The sequence below is a fragment of the Diadema antillarum genome, unplaced genomic scaffold (assembly GCF_040938485.1).
Source record: "Diadema antillarum isolate AM-2024a unplaced genomic scaffold, OU_Dant_1.0 scf00000164, whole genome shotgun sequence".
NCBI classification, from domain to species: domain Eukaryota; kingdom Metazoa; phylum Echinodermata; class Echinoidea; order Diadematoida; family Diadematidae; genus Diadema; species Diadema antillarum.
In genome coordinates this window covers 380,861-400,747 of record NW_027271053.1, presented here as the reverse complement: position 1 = coordinate 400,747, position 19,887 = coordinate 380,861, and the positions used below count along the sequence as shown (strand labels likewise).

General features: G+C 40.2%; 1 protein-coding gene across 1 annotated transcript in view; it reads right to left on the bottom strand.

The window, feature by feature from the left end:
• Nucleotides 1–19,887, bottom strand: part of LOC139722383 (E3 ubiquitin-protein ligase UHRF1-like) — a 36,852-nt gene that overhangs the window by 2,854 nt on the left and 14,111 nt on the right. Inside the window, exons 2-14 of the mRNA XM_071633691.1 lie at nt 17,295–17,564; nt 13,400–13,800; nt 12,521–12,689; nt 11,581–11,752; nt 10,544–10,730; nt 8,874–8,997; nt 6,965–7,072; nt 6,209–6,313; nt 5,501–5,607; nt 4,030–4,192; nt 2,436–2,573; nt 1,857–1,992; nt 728–861 (exon numbers count right to left, since the gene is read on the bottom strand). Of these exons, the coding sequence (XP_071489792.1) occupies nt 728–861; nt 1,857–1,992; nt 2,436–2,573; nt 4,030–4,192; nt 5,501–5,607; nt 6,209–6,313; nt 6,965–7,072; nt 8,874–8,997; nt 10,544–10,730; nt 11,581–11,752; nt 12,521–12,689; nt 13,400–13,800; nt 17,295–17,564 (2,214 nt within the window). The remainder of the gene's footprint in view (nt 1–727; nt 862–1,856; nt 1,993–2,435; nt 2,574–4,029; nt 4,193–5,500; nt 5,608–6,208; nt 6,314–6,964; nt 7,073–8,873; nt 8,998–10,543; nt 10,731–11,580; nt 11,753–12,520; nt 12,690–13,399; nt 13,801–17,294; nt 17,565–19,887) is intronic.

The window sequence follows — 19,887 nt, the reverse complement described above, 5'->3', positions numbered from 1 at the left end:
TGCATAAATATAAGGAAAGAAGTGATATTTTGAGGAGTTGACCTTGACCTTTGACCCCCTGACCTTTGACCCATGACCCCAACTTCCCTAGACAATCACTGCCCATCGGTACAAGTATATATACTAAGTTCCATGAAGATACCTTGAACCATTTGCGAGATATGGAGAAAAACATGAAATTTCAATTTTTTTTTTCACAAAATAATCTGTGACCTTTGACCCTGTGACCCTAAAATCCACTCAAAGTATTATCCCCCATGGATATACCCTCATACCAAGTTTGATGTAAAATTACCACAAGGTTCTTGAGATATCGACAAAAACAAAACGGGACGGACGGACGGACGGACAGACGGACGGACGACCCGAAAACATAATGCCTCTGGCCACTTCGTTGCGGAGGCATAACAAAATGCTGTCTGGTATGAAATTACAATCAGCTTTGCAGAAAAAGAATTTAAGTCTCACGTAACAATATAAAACATTCAAGCAAACAGTCTGAGCCGTCAACTTCTCATTCTAGACCATACAAACAGCAGAGCAGAGGAATTTGCATTGCATTTATTATATATTTGGGACTGTTTTTGATTGAGTTATGTTAAAAAAAGGAGGAGCATATAATGGAAGTGATGTATATACTCCTCGAATATCCTGTTATTATTTTTCATGAGGTGAGGTTTGTGGGGCACTGAATTTGTTTTCCTGGGAAAGATGAATTCTGACTCACTTTTCCATTTTTGCACTCATCGATGATGGCCTCCCACTGGGACTTGTTCTCTTCGTCCTCATCAATCAGCTTCTTCGTCTCCCGGCTCAGCTCAAATTTGGTCTTCTTGGGCGTGGCCTTCTTTTGGGGCGTTTCTACGTGAATGAAAAACACACAAACACAAATAGAAGACTAAATGTCCATCCATGTCATCATCATCATCAAAAAAATTGCAATGAATTTCTTTGTCTCCCTGTGACAGCATCAAGGCCGGAGATGTGACATTTTGGTTTCATGATGAAGAGTGACGAAATAGCTGTGCATTAGGGAAAACCAGTAGATTAAACTTTGCCAGCGATGACAAGCAACACATTCTATCAAAATCAGAAGGTATGATTTAGATCTAACATCCTCACTCCCCCTTGTTCATTTGTCTGAAGGAGAAATCTCGATTAAACTCCTGGGCAATGGAACACCAACAGCAACAACATAAAACCCCTAAGTCCAGTCAATGATCTCAATGACAAAATATCCCACAGTGCTCTGATTCATAATCCCTTCCATAAATTTTAAAGGACAAGTTCACCTTCATAAACATAAGGATTGAGAGAATGTAGCAATATTAGTAGAACACATCATTGAAAGTTTGAGGAAAATCAGACAATCCGTTCAAAAGTTATGAATTTTTAAAGTTTTTGTGCAGTACCCGCTGGATGAGAAGACTACTGCAGTGTATGAATAACTTAGATGTCACATGCGTACAACAATATAAGGAAAACATAAAGAGAATTTCACAAAATTCCATCTTTTGACAAAAGTACACATTCCCCTGACTTGTTACCGACAAATGTTATGGGTAATATTATTCCCCCTGCCTTTAGAAAGAGGCAAGTCAAGTGCTCTTTTATTATGCGAAAAAAGTGAAAATATGTTGAATTTTCTTTTACATTTTCTTTATACTGTTGTACGCATATGACTCACAAGCTGTAGTAGTCTCCTCATCCAGCGGTTCCAACACAAAAATTTAAAAAATTCATAACTTCTGCATCGATTGTCCAATCTTCCTCAAACTTTCACTGATGTGTTCTACTAATATTGTTGCATTTTCTCAATCCTTATGTTTATGAAGGTGAACTTGTCCTTTAAGTACCTTCTCGTGGACGCTTCTTTCCTCTCCCTTTCTTCTTGGACCCCTCCTCTTCCTCCTCCTCTTCCTCCGACCCTTTCTTCTCCTTCTCTTTGGCTGCTTCCTTGGCGGCCATCACTTCCAGGTATCCATCAGGGTACTGGGGAGAAAATTCAAACACGAAAACTTGACTCGACAGACATAACTTTCTGCACCAAACCTGATTCATGAAAATCACAAGACCTCTTGATTTATACTCACATGAATGCAAGTGGACTGTTGTGAATTATTGGTATGCATCATCAGTCAAACCAATATAGTGTTTTGAACCATTCAAAATGAAGTGCTGAATAAATCAAATTGTCTGTTGAGAAAGATAAGGGCGTTAGGGTGCCACTAACGCCATAGCTTATGGGAACCTTAATGCCCTTATCTTACTCAGGAGACAAAATTGTCATTGGGATCAATGCAAAGAAACTTTTGAGCTGGTCTGAGTGAGCATCAGAAACAAATATTCCAAAGGCTTTTCCCCTCACAAGAGAAGACAGCACTGAACATGTCCCCACTCAGCAGCAGCAGCAGGGGCATCTTTCCTGATCTTACCTCCATCTCAAGTCCAAGCTCCTTGATTTTCTTCTTGCCCTCCTTGGTCCAGGGTGCGGCCCCCGGGTCATCTCTCCTGATCAGGTACCGCCAGACCAGGAAGCCGCTCTTCCCTCGCTCCGGCCAGTACTTGACCACCTACAGAGGGATCAGGATGATTATTGACCCACATCACCAATCGCCGACTTATTCAGACATACTGATTCATGATGCGATTTATGACATCAATGATCTATGTAGGTTAGAAATTGCTCCTCCATCTCACCTTAAAGGTACATGGACCTGGCATTCAAGACAGCGTTTTTCGTATGGACTCGGGCTTAGGCATCTGCTATTTTCTGAACATCCGTAATAAAACCGATTTGTACTGTTACGTCAAAAATGGTCAAAATAATGTCAATCTCAGTTTGTCTCTTGATTCGGTTGTTGTTCCTTGCTGGGTCCATATACTACATATGAATCTTTCAAAGACAAAGTTTGCTAGCTAGCTCACTGTCGAAACTTGCAGGTGAATACAAGAGCTACTTTGATTGATAGTAAACCTGTGTTAATCATCTATCTTCGGAATGAGCGATCATCACGCCATTCAATAGTGCCCTCTTGAATCCTGAGTCTGCGTACCTTTAACCCGTTGAGGACGAGTCCCGAGTCTATTCGGGCAAGTGTCTATGGGAAATGCGCATTGCAGCAAAATCAGCCCATCCTCAACGGGTTAACGTACAGCCTTGTATGCTATCAGCCCGAATCCACAGACGGCAGACTACAATATTCCTATTTCTCGGAAATAGTCTCCTTGTCAATCCCCTTTGCTGGCTTTTTTAATTTTCAGCTACGGCCAGAGCAAACACAAAACTTTGCCATGGTAATGAATACCCATTCCGACCTATGTTTTAAAGTGGGACCATCTCAATTGATTTTTCTTCGAGGAGGATGAGGTTTAGACTGATGAAGTTGGCAGTCACATTTGTGACTGGCTTTTGTTGAAGGGATCGAATAACGGAGAGTTTAGAGATCCTGATTCTTGAGGTGTCCAAAATCCTTAATCCTGCACCTCTCAACTTTTTGGAAATCCCTGAATCAGATCCTGAAGCACACTGTGTAAATGTGTTTGTGTGTCTAGTGTTGATGCTCAACTCACTACTCAAATAATTTGCTTCATTTGCATTTTTTACTCAAGGAAACCACTTAAAGGTATATCCAAAACAGAGAAAAATGGTGTAGGTGGGTGTACATTTTGTCTTTGTCCTCAACTCTGAACATATGATGAATACCAACTTTTTGTAAACATATTTTGAGATTTTCAGTAAATGAAAAGACTCAATACGTCACATGTGAAGGATTACATTTCAAAATGAGTCCATGCCTGTTTGGGTAAAGGTTGGTTTACAGCATAAAAGCATAAAACACCATAGGCATCAGATGTACTAGGCTACAGAGTCTTACACGGCACTGTGTTTTGGGTCAAGATTCAGCCGTTTATTTGAGTGACAATAATATGCCATGTTCTCCCAGTCAAATTTCATTACGAGAATGTCATTAAAGTTGTGCAAAACAACCGTAAGTCACAAGGTGCGTCGGTGATGGGCATACCAACCTTATAGATGCCATCGTAACGGTTGCCTTCCTCCGGAGCGTACTTGGAATGCTTGCGCCCCTTGGCATTGCGCACCACGCGGACCGGCTTGCCGGCTCGCCAGTCCTTGGCCTCGTTTCCTTTGGTCTTGTCGACAGGGGCATTGCAGTTGCGAGCCAAGGCCCTTTGAGGAAAATTGATAAAAAACATACAATTGAGAATAGGGAAGGGAGAGAGAGAGAGCTGGAAAAAAAGGATTATCTGCTATCCACTGCATCTTTATTTGTTTTTGTTTTGTTTTTGTTATGTTTCTTTCTTCTTTTTTTAGCTTGAGTCTGATTTCTTCTTTCTTTCCCGGTTGTGGTTAGGTGCGCTTGTAGCATACAACATACATATGAAGTAACAAATGCATGAGGTAAAGTGCTTGCAGCACACACAGAATGACCAAAGGTGTATTTGTGAGAAATATTTGGTACCCAGCACCAAACCACTTCTGCTGTTTTGAAAAAAAAAATGATAAGATTGTGCAATATTTGCATATTGCACATTGCATCCTACTGTTGTGTAGCGGATATTTAGCTACTTGGGATCGGTTAATATTTTTGAGAGGTACACACAGTAGAAATGAGTGGCGACACAGTTCAGTTAAGTTTAGTAAGTGCACTTTATTTGAGAGGCGTTTCAGAGCGATCCTCTCTCTTAGAGCGTCAGAATCCAAGTCTTCTTCGCTGCATGTTCTACAACTTGTAATTCACTTCACACATTTAGTCACGAGGATTACACATTGGTCATTGGTTACTCTGTTGTGACACACTATGAATGGGTGAATGGGGGTGGAGTCTTCATGTTAAAGAGGGGTTTTAATTGGGCAAAACTTTGGTTGTTATAGGAACAAAGGCGGGACTAGTTTTATTAAGGTGGTAGTATTCTTGGATTTGGAATGATCAACAATTCTAAGTAATCAATGGGGGAACGGCAGGATGTTTAGGTTTGGCTTAGCCTGGTCGTAAATTACATGTAGATGGGGCTATCTAGAAGTACCCAAGGGATGATGAAGGTCGATGACTCACTGGATGAGGTGGAGGGTATTGGTAGGGATCATTGACTGGTGGAGGTGAACTGGTAAATGGGAGGGGGTAGTGATAACTTTGTGTATCATTACACAACACTACTTATGATTGGCCACACATAATCTTCATTAGTTTGTGTTTGTTAGTACTAACAGCAGATATTGCAGAGTATCTTATAATTGAAATAACAGAACAAACAAAGCGCCATCAATCATAACTAACTAGTAAATATATCTACAAAGCTTCATGTAGTTCAGCAATGTCTCCTGCCACTACTTGATGAATTCTTTCTCAAGTCCCATTATCTTAGTCAAAACTGTGCAAATGACACACAAAGCAATAATAAAAGATTGATGATCAAATGCAATAGATATTGTTACCACTTACAGCAAACGTTCCATGCTTTACTGAGATCCACTTACAAGTTCATTTTGGCTAGCTTCTGGTCATGTGACTGCTCAGCTGTTCGTTTGTTGCCAGACAGATCCCTTCCTCCACTGCCGGTATAGTAGAACTCACCTCCATTGTCCTGTGTATGCCAAAGTTAATTGAGCTTCTGGTTATCAAAATGTGCGTGGTTTCAAACAAGAATCGATCAACTCATCAACTTGGTAATGTATGTTCATGATATCACAAATCTATTTCTGAAGATGCATTGGACTGTCATCCATAACTTGCTATTATCTACAGATTTTTATTTCCTGTATAAATGTGCATCAATATGGAGGTGTGTTGCCTCAAAAAGCTAAGAAATGAAATGAATATGTGTAGCAAAGACAGTGGAAGTAGATTGACACTGCATGTTGCTGCTTTCAAATCTACTCGGCATTCTGAGCCAGTATTTTGTTAAGAATACGTTATGTCATAGCAGGTCTTAGAATGAATATTCGGAGCGAGTGTTTTGTAAGGAATACCTATATGTTAGAACAGGTCTTACAGTGATGTCTTCAAAACAATTACATTTAAACATATCCCGAGCAATCATGGGCCAAAATATTGCAGCCTCTTGCAGAGAGCTTTGACTGCACTAAAGTGTGAGACAAATGCATTGATGTTCACAAGAATAACTGTTACGTAAGTCATTTGAGGTAGTCATGGGAGAGAAATCTTTCTCCCTTCTTTGTCCTCACCAGATCATCCTCGTAGCCTCCTGCCAGCACGATGGAGTAGGCGCCCTCAAACTCCCTCCCGTGGATCCCGGCCACGTGGGGGCGATGAACTCCGACCTCGCTGACCTGCATTGATTGGGGTGGTCATATGACAACTTCAAAGGGCTATTTTCAAGGAGGAAAGCAAATAACTTGTGAAGGATGCAAATGTCAAAAAAAAATGGCAAAGTCCAACATTTGTATTTTAATTCATTGTATGAACCATGCACAAACCGATTTATGGCTCAATATTACAAATTTGGAGAAAAACCTAATCGAATGTGGGACTCTGCCATTTTTCTAACATTCCCATCCTTCGTAATTGTTTTCCCTGCTCAGCAAAAACAACCCATAATCACTTAGCACTCTTCATTATAGATTGAATCAGTCAGTTTCATCAAATGTCTTATTCCCCATATACAATTATATTGCGTGTCCTTGTAAAAAAGGGGTTCCTATGATTAACACAGCACATACATGTACATAGATGAACTTCTATGACCTTTGACCTTCATATCTTTCCTTTATTTCCACTGAGCAGGTTTCCACTGTCATTCTGTGTACTAGTTTGAGGACTACTGGTAGATCAAACAGGATAGCACATTGACTTGAATACAATGCAATGCTATGTACTTTGCAATGATCTGGATTAAGTAAACTGACATTACAAAGTGATACCAAGGAGGAATCTTTTAAATACAACTAAAGCTGGTCTTGGTCTAGAAGACCTAGACCTACCTGAACTCTGAACTTCCAAAGTTGGCCCACGTGAATCCCTGGAATGGCCCCAAAGTGGTTGGGAGGGACGATGGTACACACTTTGGTCCGACCTTGGCACGCCATGCCCTATAGAGGGGGTACAACAAGAATAAATGTCTGTGGTGATGCATGGTGTCAAGGATTGAGAACCATGACAGAACCAAGCCATACAAGACTAGGTTAGTGCCTTTCTACTTCTAAAGCAATCCACAATGCAACCAGATGCACTGAGGTAGAAATGACAGCAACGACTTACACAGCTTCACGGTACGTACTGTTCCTCCTCTTTTATTTCATATTTTTCTTTTAACTAGTGATTAATGAATGGAAAAATTTTACAAACATATGCACATAACTTCACATTCTACCATCACAAAGTATGGTCAAATATTCTTAATATTGCTTATGATGTTGGGGGAAAAAAAAAAATCAATTCTTTGTCTAACATTAGCATTTCCATTGTTCACAAGGTGTAAGATATGGTGAGACGATTCCTTTGAGCAATCTACATTCATGTATTTAAAAAATGATTTCACCATAATATACAGATGCATCATATGAAAAAAATCATAGAATAATTTCACCATATACTTTACATATGCATCATGTAGAAAAAAACAAGAGACCCGGGGGTCTTGCACTCACCTGAGTATCGCAAGTTCACCTTTCACGCAGTCACTAATCTAAATTACACAAAGCTCTACCAAAATTTGACCAGGCATTCTGAAGTAGAAGATGAAAATGTACAATAAGGGCCCAAAATTGGACCCCCCCCCCCCCCCCCCCCCCCCACTCATAATATTAGCTCTATCACTTCTGGTTCTAGAGAAGATTTTTTTTTTCTTTTTAAGATTCCTTAATTTTGGGGCATGGTGCCAATTTTAACAAATTGAGATCCTAACCCGACAGGGATGCTACACCCCTGCCAAGTTTGGTGAAAATCCATCATGAGGTTTTCAAGAAGAAGATGAAAATGTACAATTAAGGCCCCAATTTGGACCCCCCCCCCCTCCGGCCCTAAGGGGGGGGGGGGGGCACCCCTGAATCTGCTATGAACAAACTTGAAACTACAGTCATTAATGTACTAACTCACAGTATCAACTTAGCTCTATCACTTCTGATTCTAGAGAGGATTTTTAAAGATTCCTTAATTTTTGGAGGTTTGGGCCTCATGGGGCCCTCCAGGTGGGACATGGTGCCCATTTGAACAAATTGAAATCCTATGCCCCTAGGGATGCTACCTGCCAAGTTTGGTGAAAATGGGTCATGGGGTTTTAGGCCCCATTAGGACCCCTCCCCACCCTCTCCCCTGGGTCCCAAGGGGGGCACCCCTGATTCCGCCATGAACAAACTTGAAACTACAGTCATCAAAGTACTAACTCATAGTATTAACTTAGCTCTATCACTTCTGGATCTAGAGAAGAAGATTATTAAAGATACCTTAATTTTGGGGGGGTTTGGGCTCCCCTTGGGGCCCCCTGGGTGGGGCATAGTGCCCATTTGAACAAATTGAGATCCTTACCCCCTAGGGATGCTACCTGCCAAGTTTGGCGAAAATTGGTCTTGGGGTTTTCAAGCAGAAGATGAAAATGTAAAAAGTTCACGCACAACGCACGGCGGACGCCGGACGAAGAACGATCGCAATAGCTCACTTGAGCCTTCGGCTCAGGTGAGCTAAAAATGGTGAAGCAGGCAGATTTGTGAAAGATTTCTTAACGAACATTCCATCATGCTCAATAAACAGGTGTTGAGGTTAGAAAGTGAATCTTCTACACAGTGGGATTCCAAAGACCTCAGAGAAGAGAAAACACAAAGCTAAACCCAATTTCAAATCTCTCTGAATATACCTCCCCCCTCCCCCTCCCCTCCCCCTTCTCCATGCACTCACCTTCCCCCAGTCTCTCTGGGAGGTAGAGGTAGCAGACGCCATCCTGGCTTTCTTCTTGCTGGCCTTGAGTCTCTCTCCCGCCTTCACCACTTGGGAGTCATCATTCTTGCACAGTGGGCAGTACCTAACCACAGGAATATTGCCAGACCACACAATTCATGGAACCTGGTAAAATGTCGCACTTTAAAGGGGATGGCTAGTAACTGATCAGTGGGAATCAGTGGGAATGCTGAGGGATGATTGTTCCAATCCTTGTGGGATTCATTTAAGAGTACATTATATATCTATTCTTGTGTGAAAATTATTTGCTTCAGAATGGTCTCATATTCAAGTAATGTGCAGTTTAATGTTTCCAGGTAAGCGTCCCTGGTCAGTGACAGGGCATTAATCTGCACATTACTTGAATATGAGACCGTTCGGAAGCAAATACTTTTCACACAACAGTAAATATATAATGTACTCTTAAATGAATCCCACAAGGATTGGAACAATCATCCCTCAGCATTCCCACTGATTCCCACTGATCGGTTACTAGCCATCCCCTTTAAAAACATACTGAGTTTCATCATCACTGATATCAATGCAGTTATTACCAGCCACACTGCGAATGCTTGTCCTTCTGTAATGTGACATCATATACGGACAAGATATCTAAGATTCTTCTCAACACTTACTACAGTCATCAATTAACAGCAATGACTCTCAAACCCTTCATTACTGTATATGCCATATATTTCGCGAGTCTAAATTTTCGCGAATCGGGACTTCCTGACAATTTCGCGAGTGGTTAAATTCGCGATCGTGGAGTCTTGGACTGAACGGAGAAATGTGTACGCGTACGTCACATTCATATCGGCATCAGAGTCAATATTTTTGTGTGTTTTTAATTTCGCGAAGAGCAGCTGACTCGCGAAATTCGTGAAAATAAAAACCTCGCGAAATATTCAGCGTATTCAGTATTTCATTATTACAATCACTATCGATAGGAGTCCTTTTATCAATATTATCAGCAGATATCCAGTCTTAGCCATCACTATAAAATGATCAACATTCATAACACTGTCATGATATGCCTCTCACTCTTATGGTCTTCATCATCTTCTTTCTTATCATTTATTCCAGTTCTCCGATTTTACATCATCAAAAGTCACTATAAAATATAATCATCATTAGTAAAACATTGCTTAAAACACTCATACTGCTTAATATGTCAGCATCACCATTATCATCGCCACCATTGTCATCAAAAATACAATCATCGACATCAACATTGCTATCTTTACAATCATGACCACATCCCGACTACAGTCACAGAGACTGTAATAACATCATCATCTCCAAACAGAATGAATTCTTTTGGTGCCTGCATTAAACTGATTATAAAATAACAGTAATTGTTTCTTGTTTATTGCCCTCCAATCACGACCTGGGCCCCACTTCATAAAAAGTTGATATGATAACAACTCTTGCTGAAATGGCAATTGTCATGGCAATGGCAAGAATGCAGCTTCCTGATTGGCTGTTGCTATGGAAAGTTGCCATTCCAGCAAGAGTTGACATCCCAACGTCTTTTCTGAAACGGAGCCCTGGTGCTCAAAGTCACCAATACGTCACTGTCTCCTACCACCAGAATCTGGGTGTCATCCCTTTTGCTTTGCTTTTCATCTCACCATTCGTCAACATCCGGGATGTTTGCCAAGGGCGGGTCCAGACAGTAGATATGGAAGGCCATATCGCACTCATCACACAGCAGGGCCTTGTCCTCATTTTCTTTGCTCCCGCAGAAGTGGCAGGCGCAGTACTTACAGTTCCTCCTGGGGTTGTCCTTGCAGCGTGAACAGTTTGGAGTGGTAGTCCCTGGCAACCAGTAAAGACGGATAGAAATGTAACTCTTCACAACCCTGGCAGCCGATGCTTTACTTATAACACCCACAAACATACAAATAAAAACAGGAAGACACACAAAACAAACATGCCCCACAAAATGAGCATATTTATCTTGAATATACAAATCAAATGAAGTCAGACATATAAATGAGCACAGCTGAGTTTAGCAAGACTGTGGGGATAAGTCACCGGGTTGGGGGGGGGGGCAATATTTCTGTTTTCCTGCAGGGGGGTAAAATCTTTGCATGGGTTAAATCCATGAATCATCAGTTTCACTGCCAGTGTTTCTTGGTCAACAAAATCCAACTGCCTCAGAACCAAATCAGGGTAATCAGTAATTATCAAACTTGTGGGTAAATGCTTCAGATCAAATAGCTCAACTTTCAATGCACCTTGTTTATATCATTGCTGGTTATTACCGATCACTTCAGGATGAACATGAGTCAGAAGTGGGATGAGTTGAAAGGGGAAGATTAAAATGAAGATGGATTGATTATGGATTGATTGATTGATTGATTGATTGAGGACCATTGAGGTCATTTATTGCGTAAAATAAAACACAAAAACATATAATGAGAAGGGGAGAAGAACAAGGAATAAGAAGACAAAGAAGAAGGCAGAGAAAAAAGAAGAGATGAAGAGAGGAGAGAGGAGAAGGAAGAAAAGGAGATAAACAAAATCCACAAGTATAGAAGATAAAGGAGGAAAAGAAGAAAAAGGAGAAAGAGAAGGAACTAAAGGAAAATAGAAGAGAAAAAGAAAAGTAAGAAGAAATGATAGAAAAAGAAACAACTGAAAGTTAAGATTGGGCGTCACTAACTTTTGACAGGGGTACCAGTGGCCTCTATGGCTGCCGCATCGCACGTCGACTCTCCCACCCTCTCTACCTTGAAGATTTCCTCAGTCAGCCGCACCTTGCAATCCTTGAGGACGTCCGAGCTGGGGCCGAGGAGAATGTCCCCTATCAGCTCCTTGTACGTCCTGGTCTGCTTCTAAGATGTGAGAAAGTGAGAGTGGAATTCAAGCTGAGCCAAAACCACTCAGGTATTTGCAAGAAGTTCGGACTCCTGACCAGCCCAACCAGGACGACTCGAGGTTCAATTCCTGTTTGCCACATACATCCTCAGACAGGATGTTTTTCCCACCAAATCTCTCCAGATTCTATAATATATTTGGGTACTTGACAATGCTGGAGTAATAATAATGGGAGGGGGGGATTCTGGGAGAAAAGATTTTGTGCTGAAGAGGCTACCATGGATCAGGAAGACAATATGACGATACTGTACTTGTTTAGTAAAATTGCTAAAATGCTATCTTACCAAAATCTCAGTACTTCATAATTCCAAAAGTCTGCAGCTAACACTTCCTTCAAGAAAACAGAAAAAAGGCTGTCGCGAGCACTCCAACAAAAATTCATCTCCCTTCTTGGGAGACCTCTGCCAGAGCACGCGCTGTAAACCTCAAATACGCACAGCTTGAACTCCCAAAGTTCATTGACCCTATTTGCCAAAAGAACAAATATCCTTCATAAATTCATAAAAATTCCTGGATCACTACCAGAATTTAATCATCTGTGCCTTATGTTATCATCAACTTTTCCTGCAAGTTTCATTCAAATCCATTCACGCCTTTTAGAGTTATTTTGCAAACAGACAAACAAACAAACAAACCCATGCCAATGAAAACATGACCTCCTCCCTTAGCTGAGGTAATAATGGAAGATTCCGAAAACACTTGCAAAAATTGACATTGCTACAAACCTTATCTTTGACAACCATGTCGTACCAGTAGCCTCTCTGCTTGGGCTCATCGCAGTTGTAATTCACCATGACGATATCGCCTGGATTCACATTGTCATAGTCTATCATGGTGCGAGCCCTCGGTCGTATGCTGCGACTGCTGATCTTAGCGATGCCTTCCTCCTCATAGCTGAAATGCATTGGAGGCCAGGTACGATAAGTTATCATAGCGTCATAGCAGGAACTCCTCAGGTAAACAATTGAGACTTGGGCATATTACTGAATGGACTCTACAGAAGTTTATAAAAATTAAAATGTTACACAGATGAAAAGACAAGTTTGCTATCAATTTCTTGTTAACACAGAATATTTAAGTGACCATTTCTCAAAAGAGGTTTGCAACTTTGCTACAACTTTCAAGAATTGTACTCTCTATGATAGCAGTGCACAAGAGAAGATTTCAGCTGTAAGCAATTGACACAGTGAACAAAATGACTGCAGGTTACACAAACTGCAAACAGCTTCGAAATGCCCCATAGCTTTTTTTTTCTTTTTTTTCACATGCACCCATGAAAACTGCATGATTTGATTTTCTAATCCTATGAATTTTACTGACACCACAGGGACTGTAAACGCTTCATATCCTTATGCTGCAATCTCACCTGAAAACACATCTCTATGATAAAACATTTAAACAACATTTTCAAAAATTTCTTGAACCATTTGGACAGATCACCTTGTATATATTCATTCTCTCCAACACCACTCATCATCTATACAATGATGCCTCCCTGTAAACTGCAAAGCAGGGTGTAATGTTCAGCGCAGCTATAAGACATTCATCTACTACCTACTAGGTTTATCGCACGCCAATGACGGCCACTTCTGGTCACCACTCACCCTTCGTATTTCACGTGGTAGATGAGCCCATCGTCCCTCGTCCAATGAGCATCGTGCTCCCCTCTGACTGCAGCACCACTAACATCCCCGGCATTTGAAATGGAAGCACTTGAACCACATGTCCTTTGTTCAACTGGATCACTACATTCTGTGTCCATGGGGGTGTCCACCTCCTCACCACGAGAGTCTGTATCTTTGGATATTGTGTCGGCTGACTTGAGGTCCATAGCCTTACCATCATCACCCTCCTTAGTACTGATTTCATTATTGTTGTTGTTATTATTCGATTCCGTATTTTCTGATTGTCTCTCCTCTTCTACCTCCTTTTCTGTGATTTTCAAGATGTCTGCTTCAAACCAGGCGCCCATGCTCATGTCTATCGCATCAACCACATCGCCAACCTACAGAGATGAAAAGTGCAACTCCTTAGATAACATCAAATATTTCGAGACACACATTCATTGAAGACATTTACAGTATATAACGACTAAATAGATCCTTGTCATTTGATTGGATGTTTGACACTGATCATTCAGCCGATTTCACTATGACATCATTAGGTGATCCGAGTATCCTCTCGGATCACCTTCTGTATCTGTACGGATTCTTTGTTTTTCTTCTTCTTCTTCTTTATTTCTCCTCAAAAGTTGTGCAGAGGTTAGCTCAGAAAGTCCGCTGCCTGTCAATTTCAAAATTATATCATGTATGCATCATGTCCCAAAGACGGCAAATCTAATGTATCATTGTGATCAGTCGACCGTGACGTCACTATGACGTCATTATGTGAAAACACATTCTCAATCATATCTCATTAATGAAATGGAATTTTTCAATGAAATTTACGTCACATATATTTAAAGTTATGCGCATTCTACTCATGTTCTCAAAATTCATATTTTCTCTTAAAACGTGCGCGTACGCGCGCGTTGAAATATTTGTATGCTCCAATCGAGCTCAAAATTTTTTTGCACACGTTTCAGACCATTTGGAGCATTTTTTGAAAAATTGAAAAATCGGACGGACGCGTACGCGCGCGCGCATATACGCACGCACAGCTCATATGCAATTGAAATTTCCAGTTTTTTCACTTTGATCGCATGTCTGAAATGTCAAGGAATATCTATACCACGTTTCAAGTCAATCCGACTCAATATGACGTCATACGGGGCCGTCAAAGTTGAAATTCCGCGCGCGCGTCAATGGCGATATACAGTGCAACTATGCCAAAAAACTGCCAATTTTAAATCCGATTTTACTCGTCAGGATGGACGGTGACCCCCCATTTTCTTTACATATATTGAAAGCTGATGAGTTGTACATGTCATTTCATGGGTAGGCAATGCTGACAAAATGATTAAAAGATATCAAATTTCTTAATAAAGTAAAAAAAGTAAATTTTCAAAATGACGTCATCAAATTACAAGTTTACTCGAGCGTATCTCACTTATCCTCTGCCAATTTTCTCCCATATTTCAGTATGTTGTAGCTTATGAAATGTTCTTTCATTAATGTAAAACAACATTTTAATTGGATGACGTCATCGCCTCGTAAAAATGGGTTGAATGTATCCTTGTAGAATTTGACCAGTTTACGTGTTATCTCTATGGGAGAGCAGTTTTTCTGGCAGTGAAAATTGACATGACTCTCTTTTTCGAGCACTAGCTCACTTTTGCTTCGGTGAATTTTTCCCAGATTTTAGTATGTTGTAGCTGAGACTTTGGGCTATCGTAAGTGTGCCCTTCATTTTTTCATACGACGTCGGCATCACGTCGAAAAACTTGGTTGAAAATGGCACGTGGCTTCGATGCAGCGTCATTTTGCTTAATACACAGGGCCTATGGAGCATGAAATAGGTCATTGCATAGCGCATCCGACTCGTAATCCTAAGGTCCCTGGTTCGAGGCTCACCCCTGCCAATATTTTTTTTTCATTTTTTTAAACACTTTTTTTCTTCTTTTTCTTTAGTTAGTCTTAATCTCCCTTCCTAACTTTATCTTTTTCTGATTTTTTTATGCTTCTCCTTCAAATTTCTATAAAATAACATATTTTTTTCTTTATTTTTCTTTCTTTCTACTACTTTCTGTGCAATAGATGAACAACAACAATGGCTATCAATCCCATATTTTGCACATGTTTAGTTCATGTCACGTACATTATTTCATAAAATAAAAACTACTTGATCAGACACCATCTTGGGTATGTAAATTAGGGTCAAAGGTCATAAATGTTTCATCCTGTATCTTGGTGAATACATGTCCTATCTTTCCCATATTTTGCACACACAAAGACCATGTAACAAGGATAATTTCACAAAATAACCACTTTTTGCTCAGACGCCATCTTGGGTGTGCAAAGTGAGGTCAAAGGTCATATGTACTTCTTTCTGTATTTTCGTTATGACGTGTTATCTCTATGGGAGGGATTTTTTTTTAATGTGAAAATCGACATGCTTTTCTTTATCGAGCACTAGCTCTCACTTACCCTTCGGTGAATTTCTCCCAGATTTTATGTTGTACCTAAGACTTTGCATTTTGCATCTTGGTGAATACCTGTCCTATCTTTGCCATATTTTGCACACGAATATAGACGATGTCGCAAGAATCATTTCACAAAATAACCACTTTTTCCTCAGATGCCATCTTGGGAGTGTAAAGGTGGGTCAAAGGTCATATGTATTCGTTGCTGTATCTTCGTTATTCAGTGTATACAGAATTGGTACCAAAGATGGCAGATATGACTCCCTTTTCTAAATGAGAATCCAAACCTCACACGGCCAATGTCTCTAAACACAGATGAAACTTGTATTGTCATGCCTATTACGATCAGGACTCGAATCATTGATTAAAAAAAAAATTGGATCACCTTAATTTGTCAGTGATGACAAATTACAATCTCTAGTTACCTGTGCAAGTGTGGCTCCATTTACCGTGCAATTTTGGATCCACACGATTTGCTCCATGGCACGCACGCCGAGAGCCCAGCATACTATGTGTGTAAAACGCTTGCATTTGCAGTGTGTGTATGTGACAGCGCGCTAGCGTAAATTGCTCAGTGAGCACTCTCTCAATCTCAGATTCTCTCGTTTCTAAATTAATAAAACATCAAGTGACAAGGGTCTATTTTAGGTGTTATATAAAACAAATAATAAATGTTTTTCATTCGTGCAAAGGGCAGAATTTATCATTCCGTGAAAGATAAAATCTTCGATCCATTCAACTCGGCTGCGCCTCATTGAATGGATGATTTCATCTTCCACCTCATAAAATATTCTGTCACTTGCACTCATAAACATTCATTATTTGTATAATATTCTTTGCTAAACCTCTCTTATGAGAAGTTCAATGATTAAAAAAAACCCACAAAATCTACAAGAGCCATCGTTCAAAGACTTTCTGCATTCAAAAGTATTACTCACATTACTCACAATTGCTGTCATCACTACCACCATATTCACCTGTCATTGTCATCATCTTCATCAATAACAATCTTCTTCATCCTCTTCATGATCATTACCATCCTTCTAAAAATTGTAAGCATCACCACATGAAAGGTCTTCATGGGACACAATCACAGAATAGAACTCAAGGTTTTCTTGAACATAGCAAAAATGCCAGCTTTAAATGGTTGTAAATGGCACTCTTCTTTTAAATAATAAAACAGCTATTCTCTACCTTATGCTGGTGGCTTTAGAAATGCTTACAAATACTCAAAATCAAGACAGTATTCTATGAAGTGTCAACCACATATTACTTAACACTGATGCACCAAGAAGTTTATAACAGAAGCCAAGATATCTGTTCATGCAGTGCCATACATACAAAATTATATCCTCCTCATTTTGCCACAAATCGTCAATATATTATTTACTTTCCCATTGACAGCCACACACTCTCACCTTAAACAGGCCACTGAGCTGACTGGTCGAGGGCTCGACATCCTGCGCAACGTCTCCACCTGTCTCGGCCGTCGACTGGTGGTTGGACGTCTCCGTGTCGCTGGACTCGGAGCCGAACCCACTCTCTGGCTTGCCTTCGCTGTCCTTGTCGACCTCCTGGCTCTTCTCCGACTCCTCCGGCTCCGCGATGATAGGAGCGGCGCGGATCATCAGCTGGATCGTGTCATTGAGGGCGATGTCGTAGTCGAAAAGGGTGTGGCCATTTACTAGCTGTAAAGAAAAGAAGAATAAATATCAAAAGCATTATAGACAAAGAAGCGATTACAAACAGTACTTTACATGATATATCATACATTGTGTGTGTATAAAATATTTATTTATTTTCTTTTTTTTTTTACTTATGATTCCACTCTGTATGTTAAATTGTATGTTTTTTTATGAATTTGTGCTTTTGAATAATTTTAGCATGTTCATCATACATTTTTATGAGATGAATAAAGGAGAAATTAAATTAAAAATGGTACAGTTGTACATTTGTTGGGATGAGCCTATTTCCTAAACAAATGTGAAAATTTACATTTTGATGCAGTTAAGTGGTCTTGACCACTGACCAAGGATCGACTGTTAACCCTCTCTGCAAAAAGGAAATATTTCCCACAGTATTTCCAAACTCCAGTGCCCTTTGACCTTTGTTATGACTAACATCTAATAGACAGCATATCAATACCTCTAATACATTGTAACACATCTGGGCCAGGTACAATGAAAATCAACACAGCGTTATGGATGGACTGACAACCTTAAAACATACAGGTACTGCTTCTGGCACATAACGGGGAAATCCAGGCCAAATATAAATTAGTCTGATAAGAAAGAGTAAAATATTACGAGTTCAACGGTATCAATTTGATCGAAATCGGATGAAAAATAAGGAAGTTATGACATTTTGAAGTTTCGCTATTTTGGGGGGGAAAGTGCAACAGGATCGCTTGTCTACGTAAGTGTTTGTTTACAAGAGAAATTTTGCAATAAACATTACATGTACTTGAAACAAGATACCCAAGAGCAATTTCATTCATTAGGGAAATGTTTACTATGCCACTTTGCCAGCATTAACAGGAACTGTGACCATAATCGCAAAAGTCACATGACCCTGAATGATGCCCAGGGAGGTTGATATGGCAACATGCCATAGCATGATATATTGAACTTGGCAAGGAGTGCATTTAAATGGCCATCTATTCTCCCCGTAAACTTCAACAAGCAATAAGGCACGAGTGCGGTACTTGATTTCAATTGCTCAATGAAAAGTCGTTTCGAACGTGTACAGAAGCACTGTGATCAAAGACCGAGGTTTCGTTTCCGAAGTGCAATTCTCAAAAAACTGAGGTCAAGAGGTCGAGAACGTTGGATGAAGTCCACATTCTCACACGGAATCAAGTCACACATCACCACAAAGTGGAACCATTCAATAGGGAATCTTTGAATGAGTGGCAGCATAATCAAATGGCAAATATCAGCGCCTGCATGTTAACGGATTCCTTGAAGGAAACTTGGAATGAGGGGAATGGAACAAGAGCCCAGACACTTTAAAGATCACTTCTACACACAGATTCCCCCTAGAAATACGACACTTGAATGCACAAAATTTCCCCATAAAGCTCTCACTAATACCTAAAGATTCTGTACTTGACTGCTTGAAAAAATGAGAAAAGATAAGAGAAGGGAATTTAGCTTTAATTGCATAATTGGAGGAGTTCTACGATACATGCCCTTTTGTTTTCTTGACATATATGTAATTACAAATGTACTTTATCTCTATACTATTAGCTATCCAGAGCTGGATTTTCTTTTGTTCAGTAAAACTAAGAAGCCATAAAATTAAAGCTTCTATCTCTACCAGCATGAATCAGAGGTGTGATTGAGTAGTTGTACAGAGAATTTATCTCAGAACAAGAAACTCACTCATGTGCCCCATGCCATCAAGAATTTGTCTTATACGTGTATCTAGTATCGTAAGACCATAATGACAAATGAAAATGTGTAGAATAAAAAGGCAAAAAATACCAAGTTTATTTTTCCTTCTATCCTTCACAGGAGTCAGGGCCTGTGATTTTTGTGGCAGAAAAGAAATATGACTTACAGTATATAGGGAGGTAGCACTGTCTTTTTTAATTCCTTATACGGCCGACATAAAAGCTTCATGCTGGACAACATCTCGTCTCCTGCGCAACCAACTTGGCACGACGCCAGACTCTCCGCAATTCATCCCAAAGAAGGTCCCTCCCGCCGCCTTCGTGTGAACAGTAGGAATATACTTTACATAATACAGTGTACAATTGCCCATGCTACTGCTGGAAGATTTAGCTCCTGTGCAGACTCGCAAACCGTTTCGTTATTCTCCCACCACAGATTCATGAAATCGTTGTGGGCAATAACACTGAAAAAAGCAAATTATGAAACTACTTCTTACTGTCTCTAATTTATTGGGGGGAAAAAAATGATCAGCGGCAGACAAGTGTGCGTACAAACTCTTAGGATGGAAATGGCTGATGGCAAGGAGCCTTTATACCGTTTTTAAGTGTCCACTTAA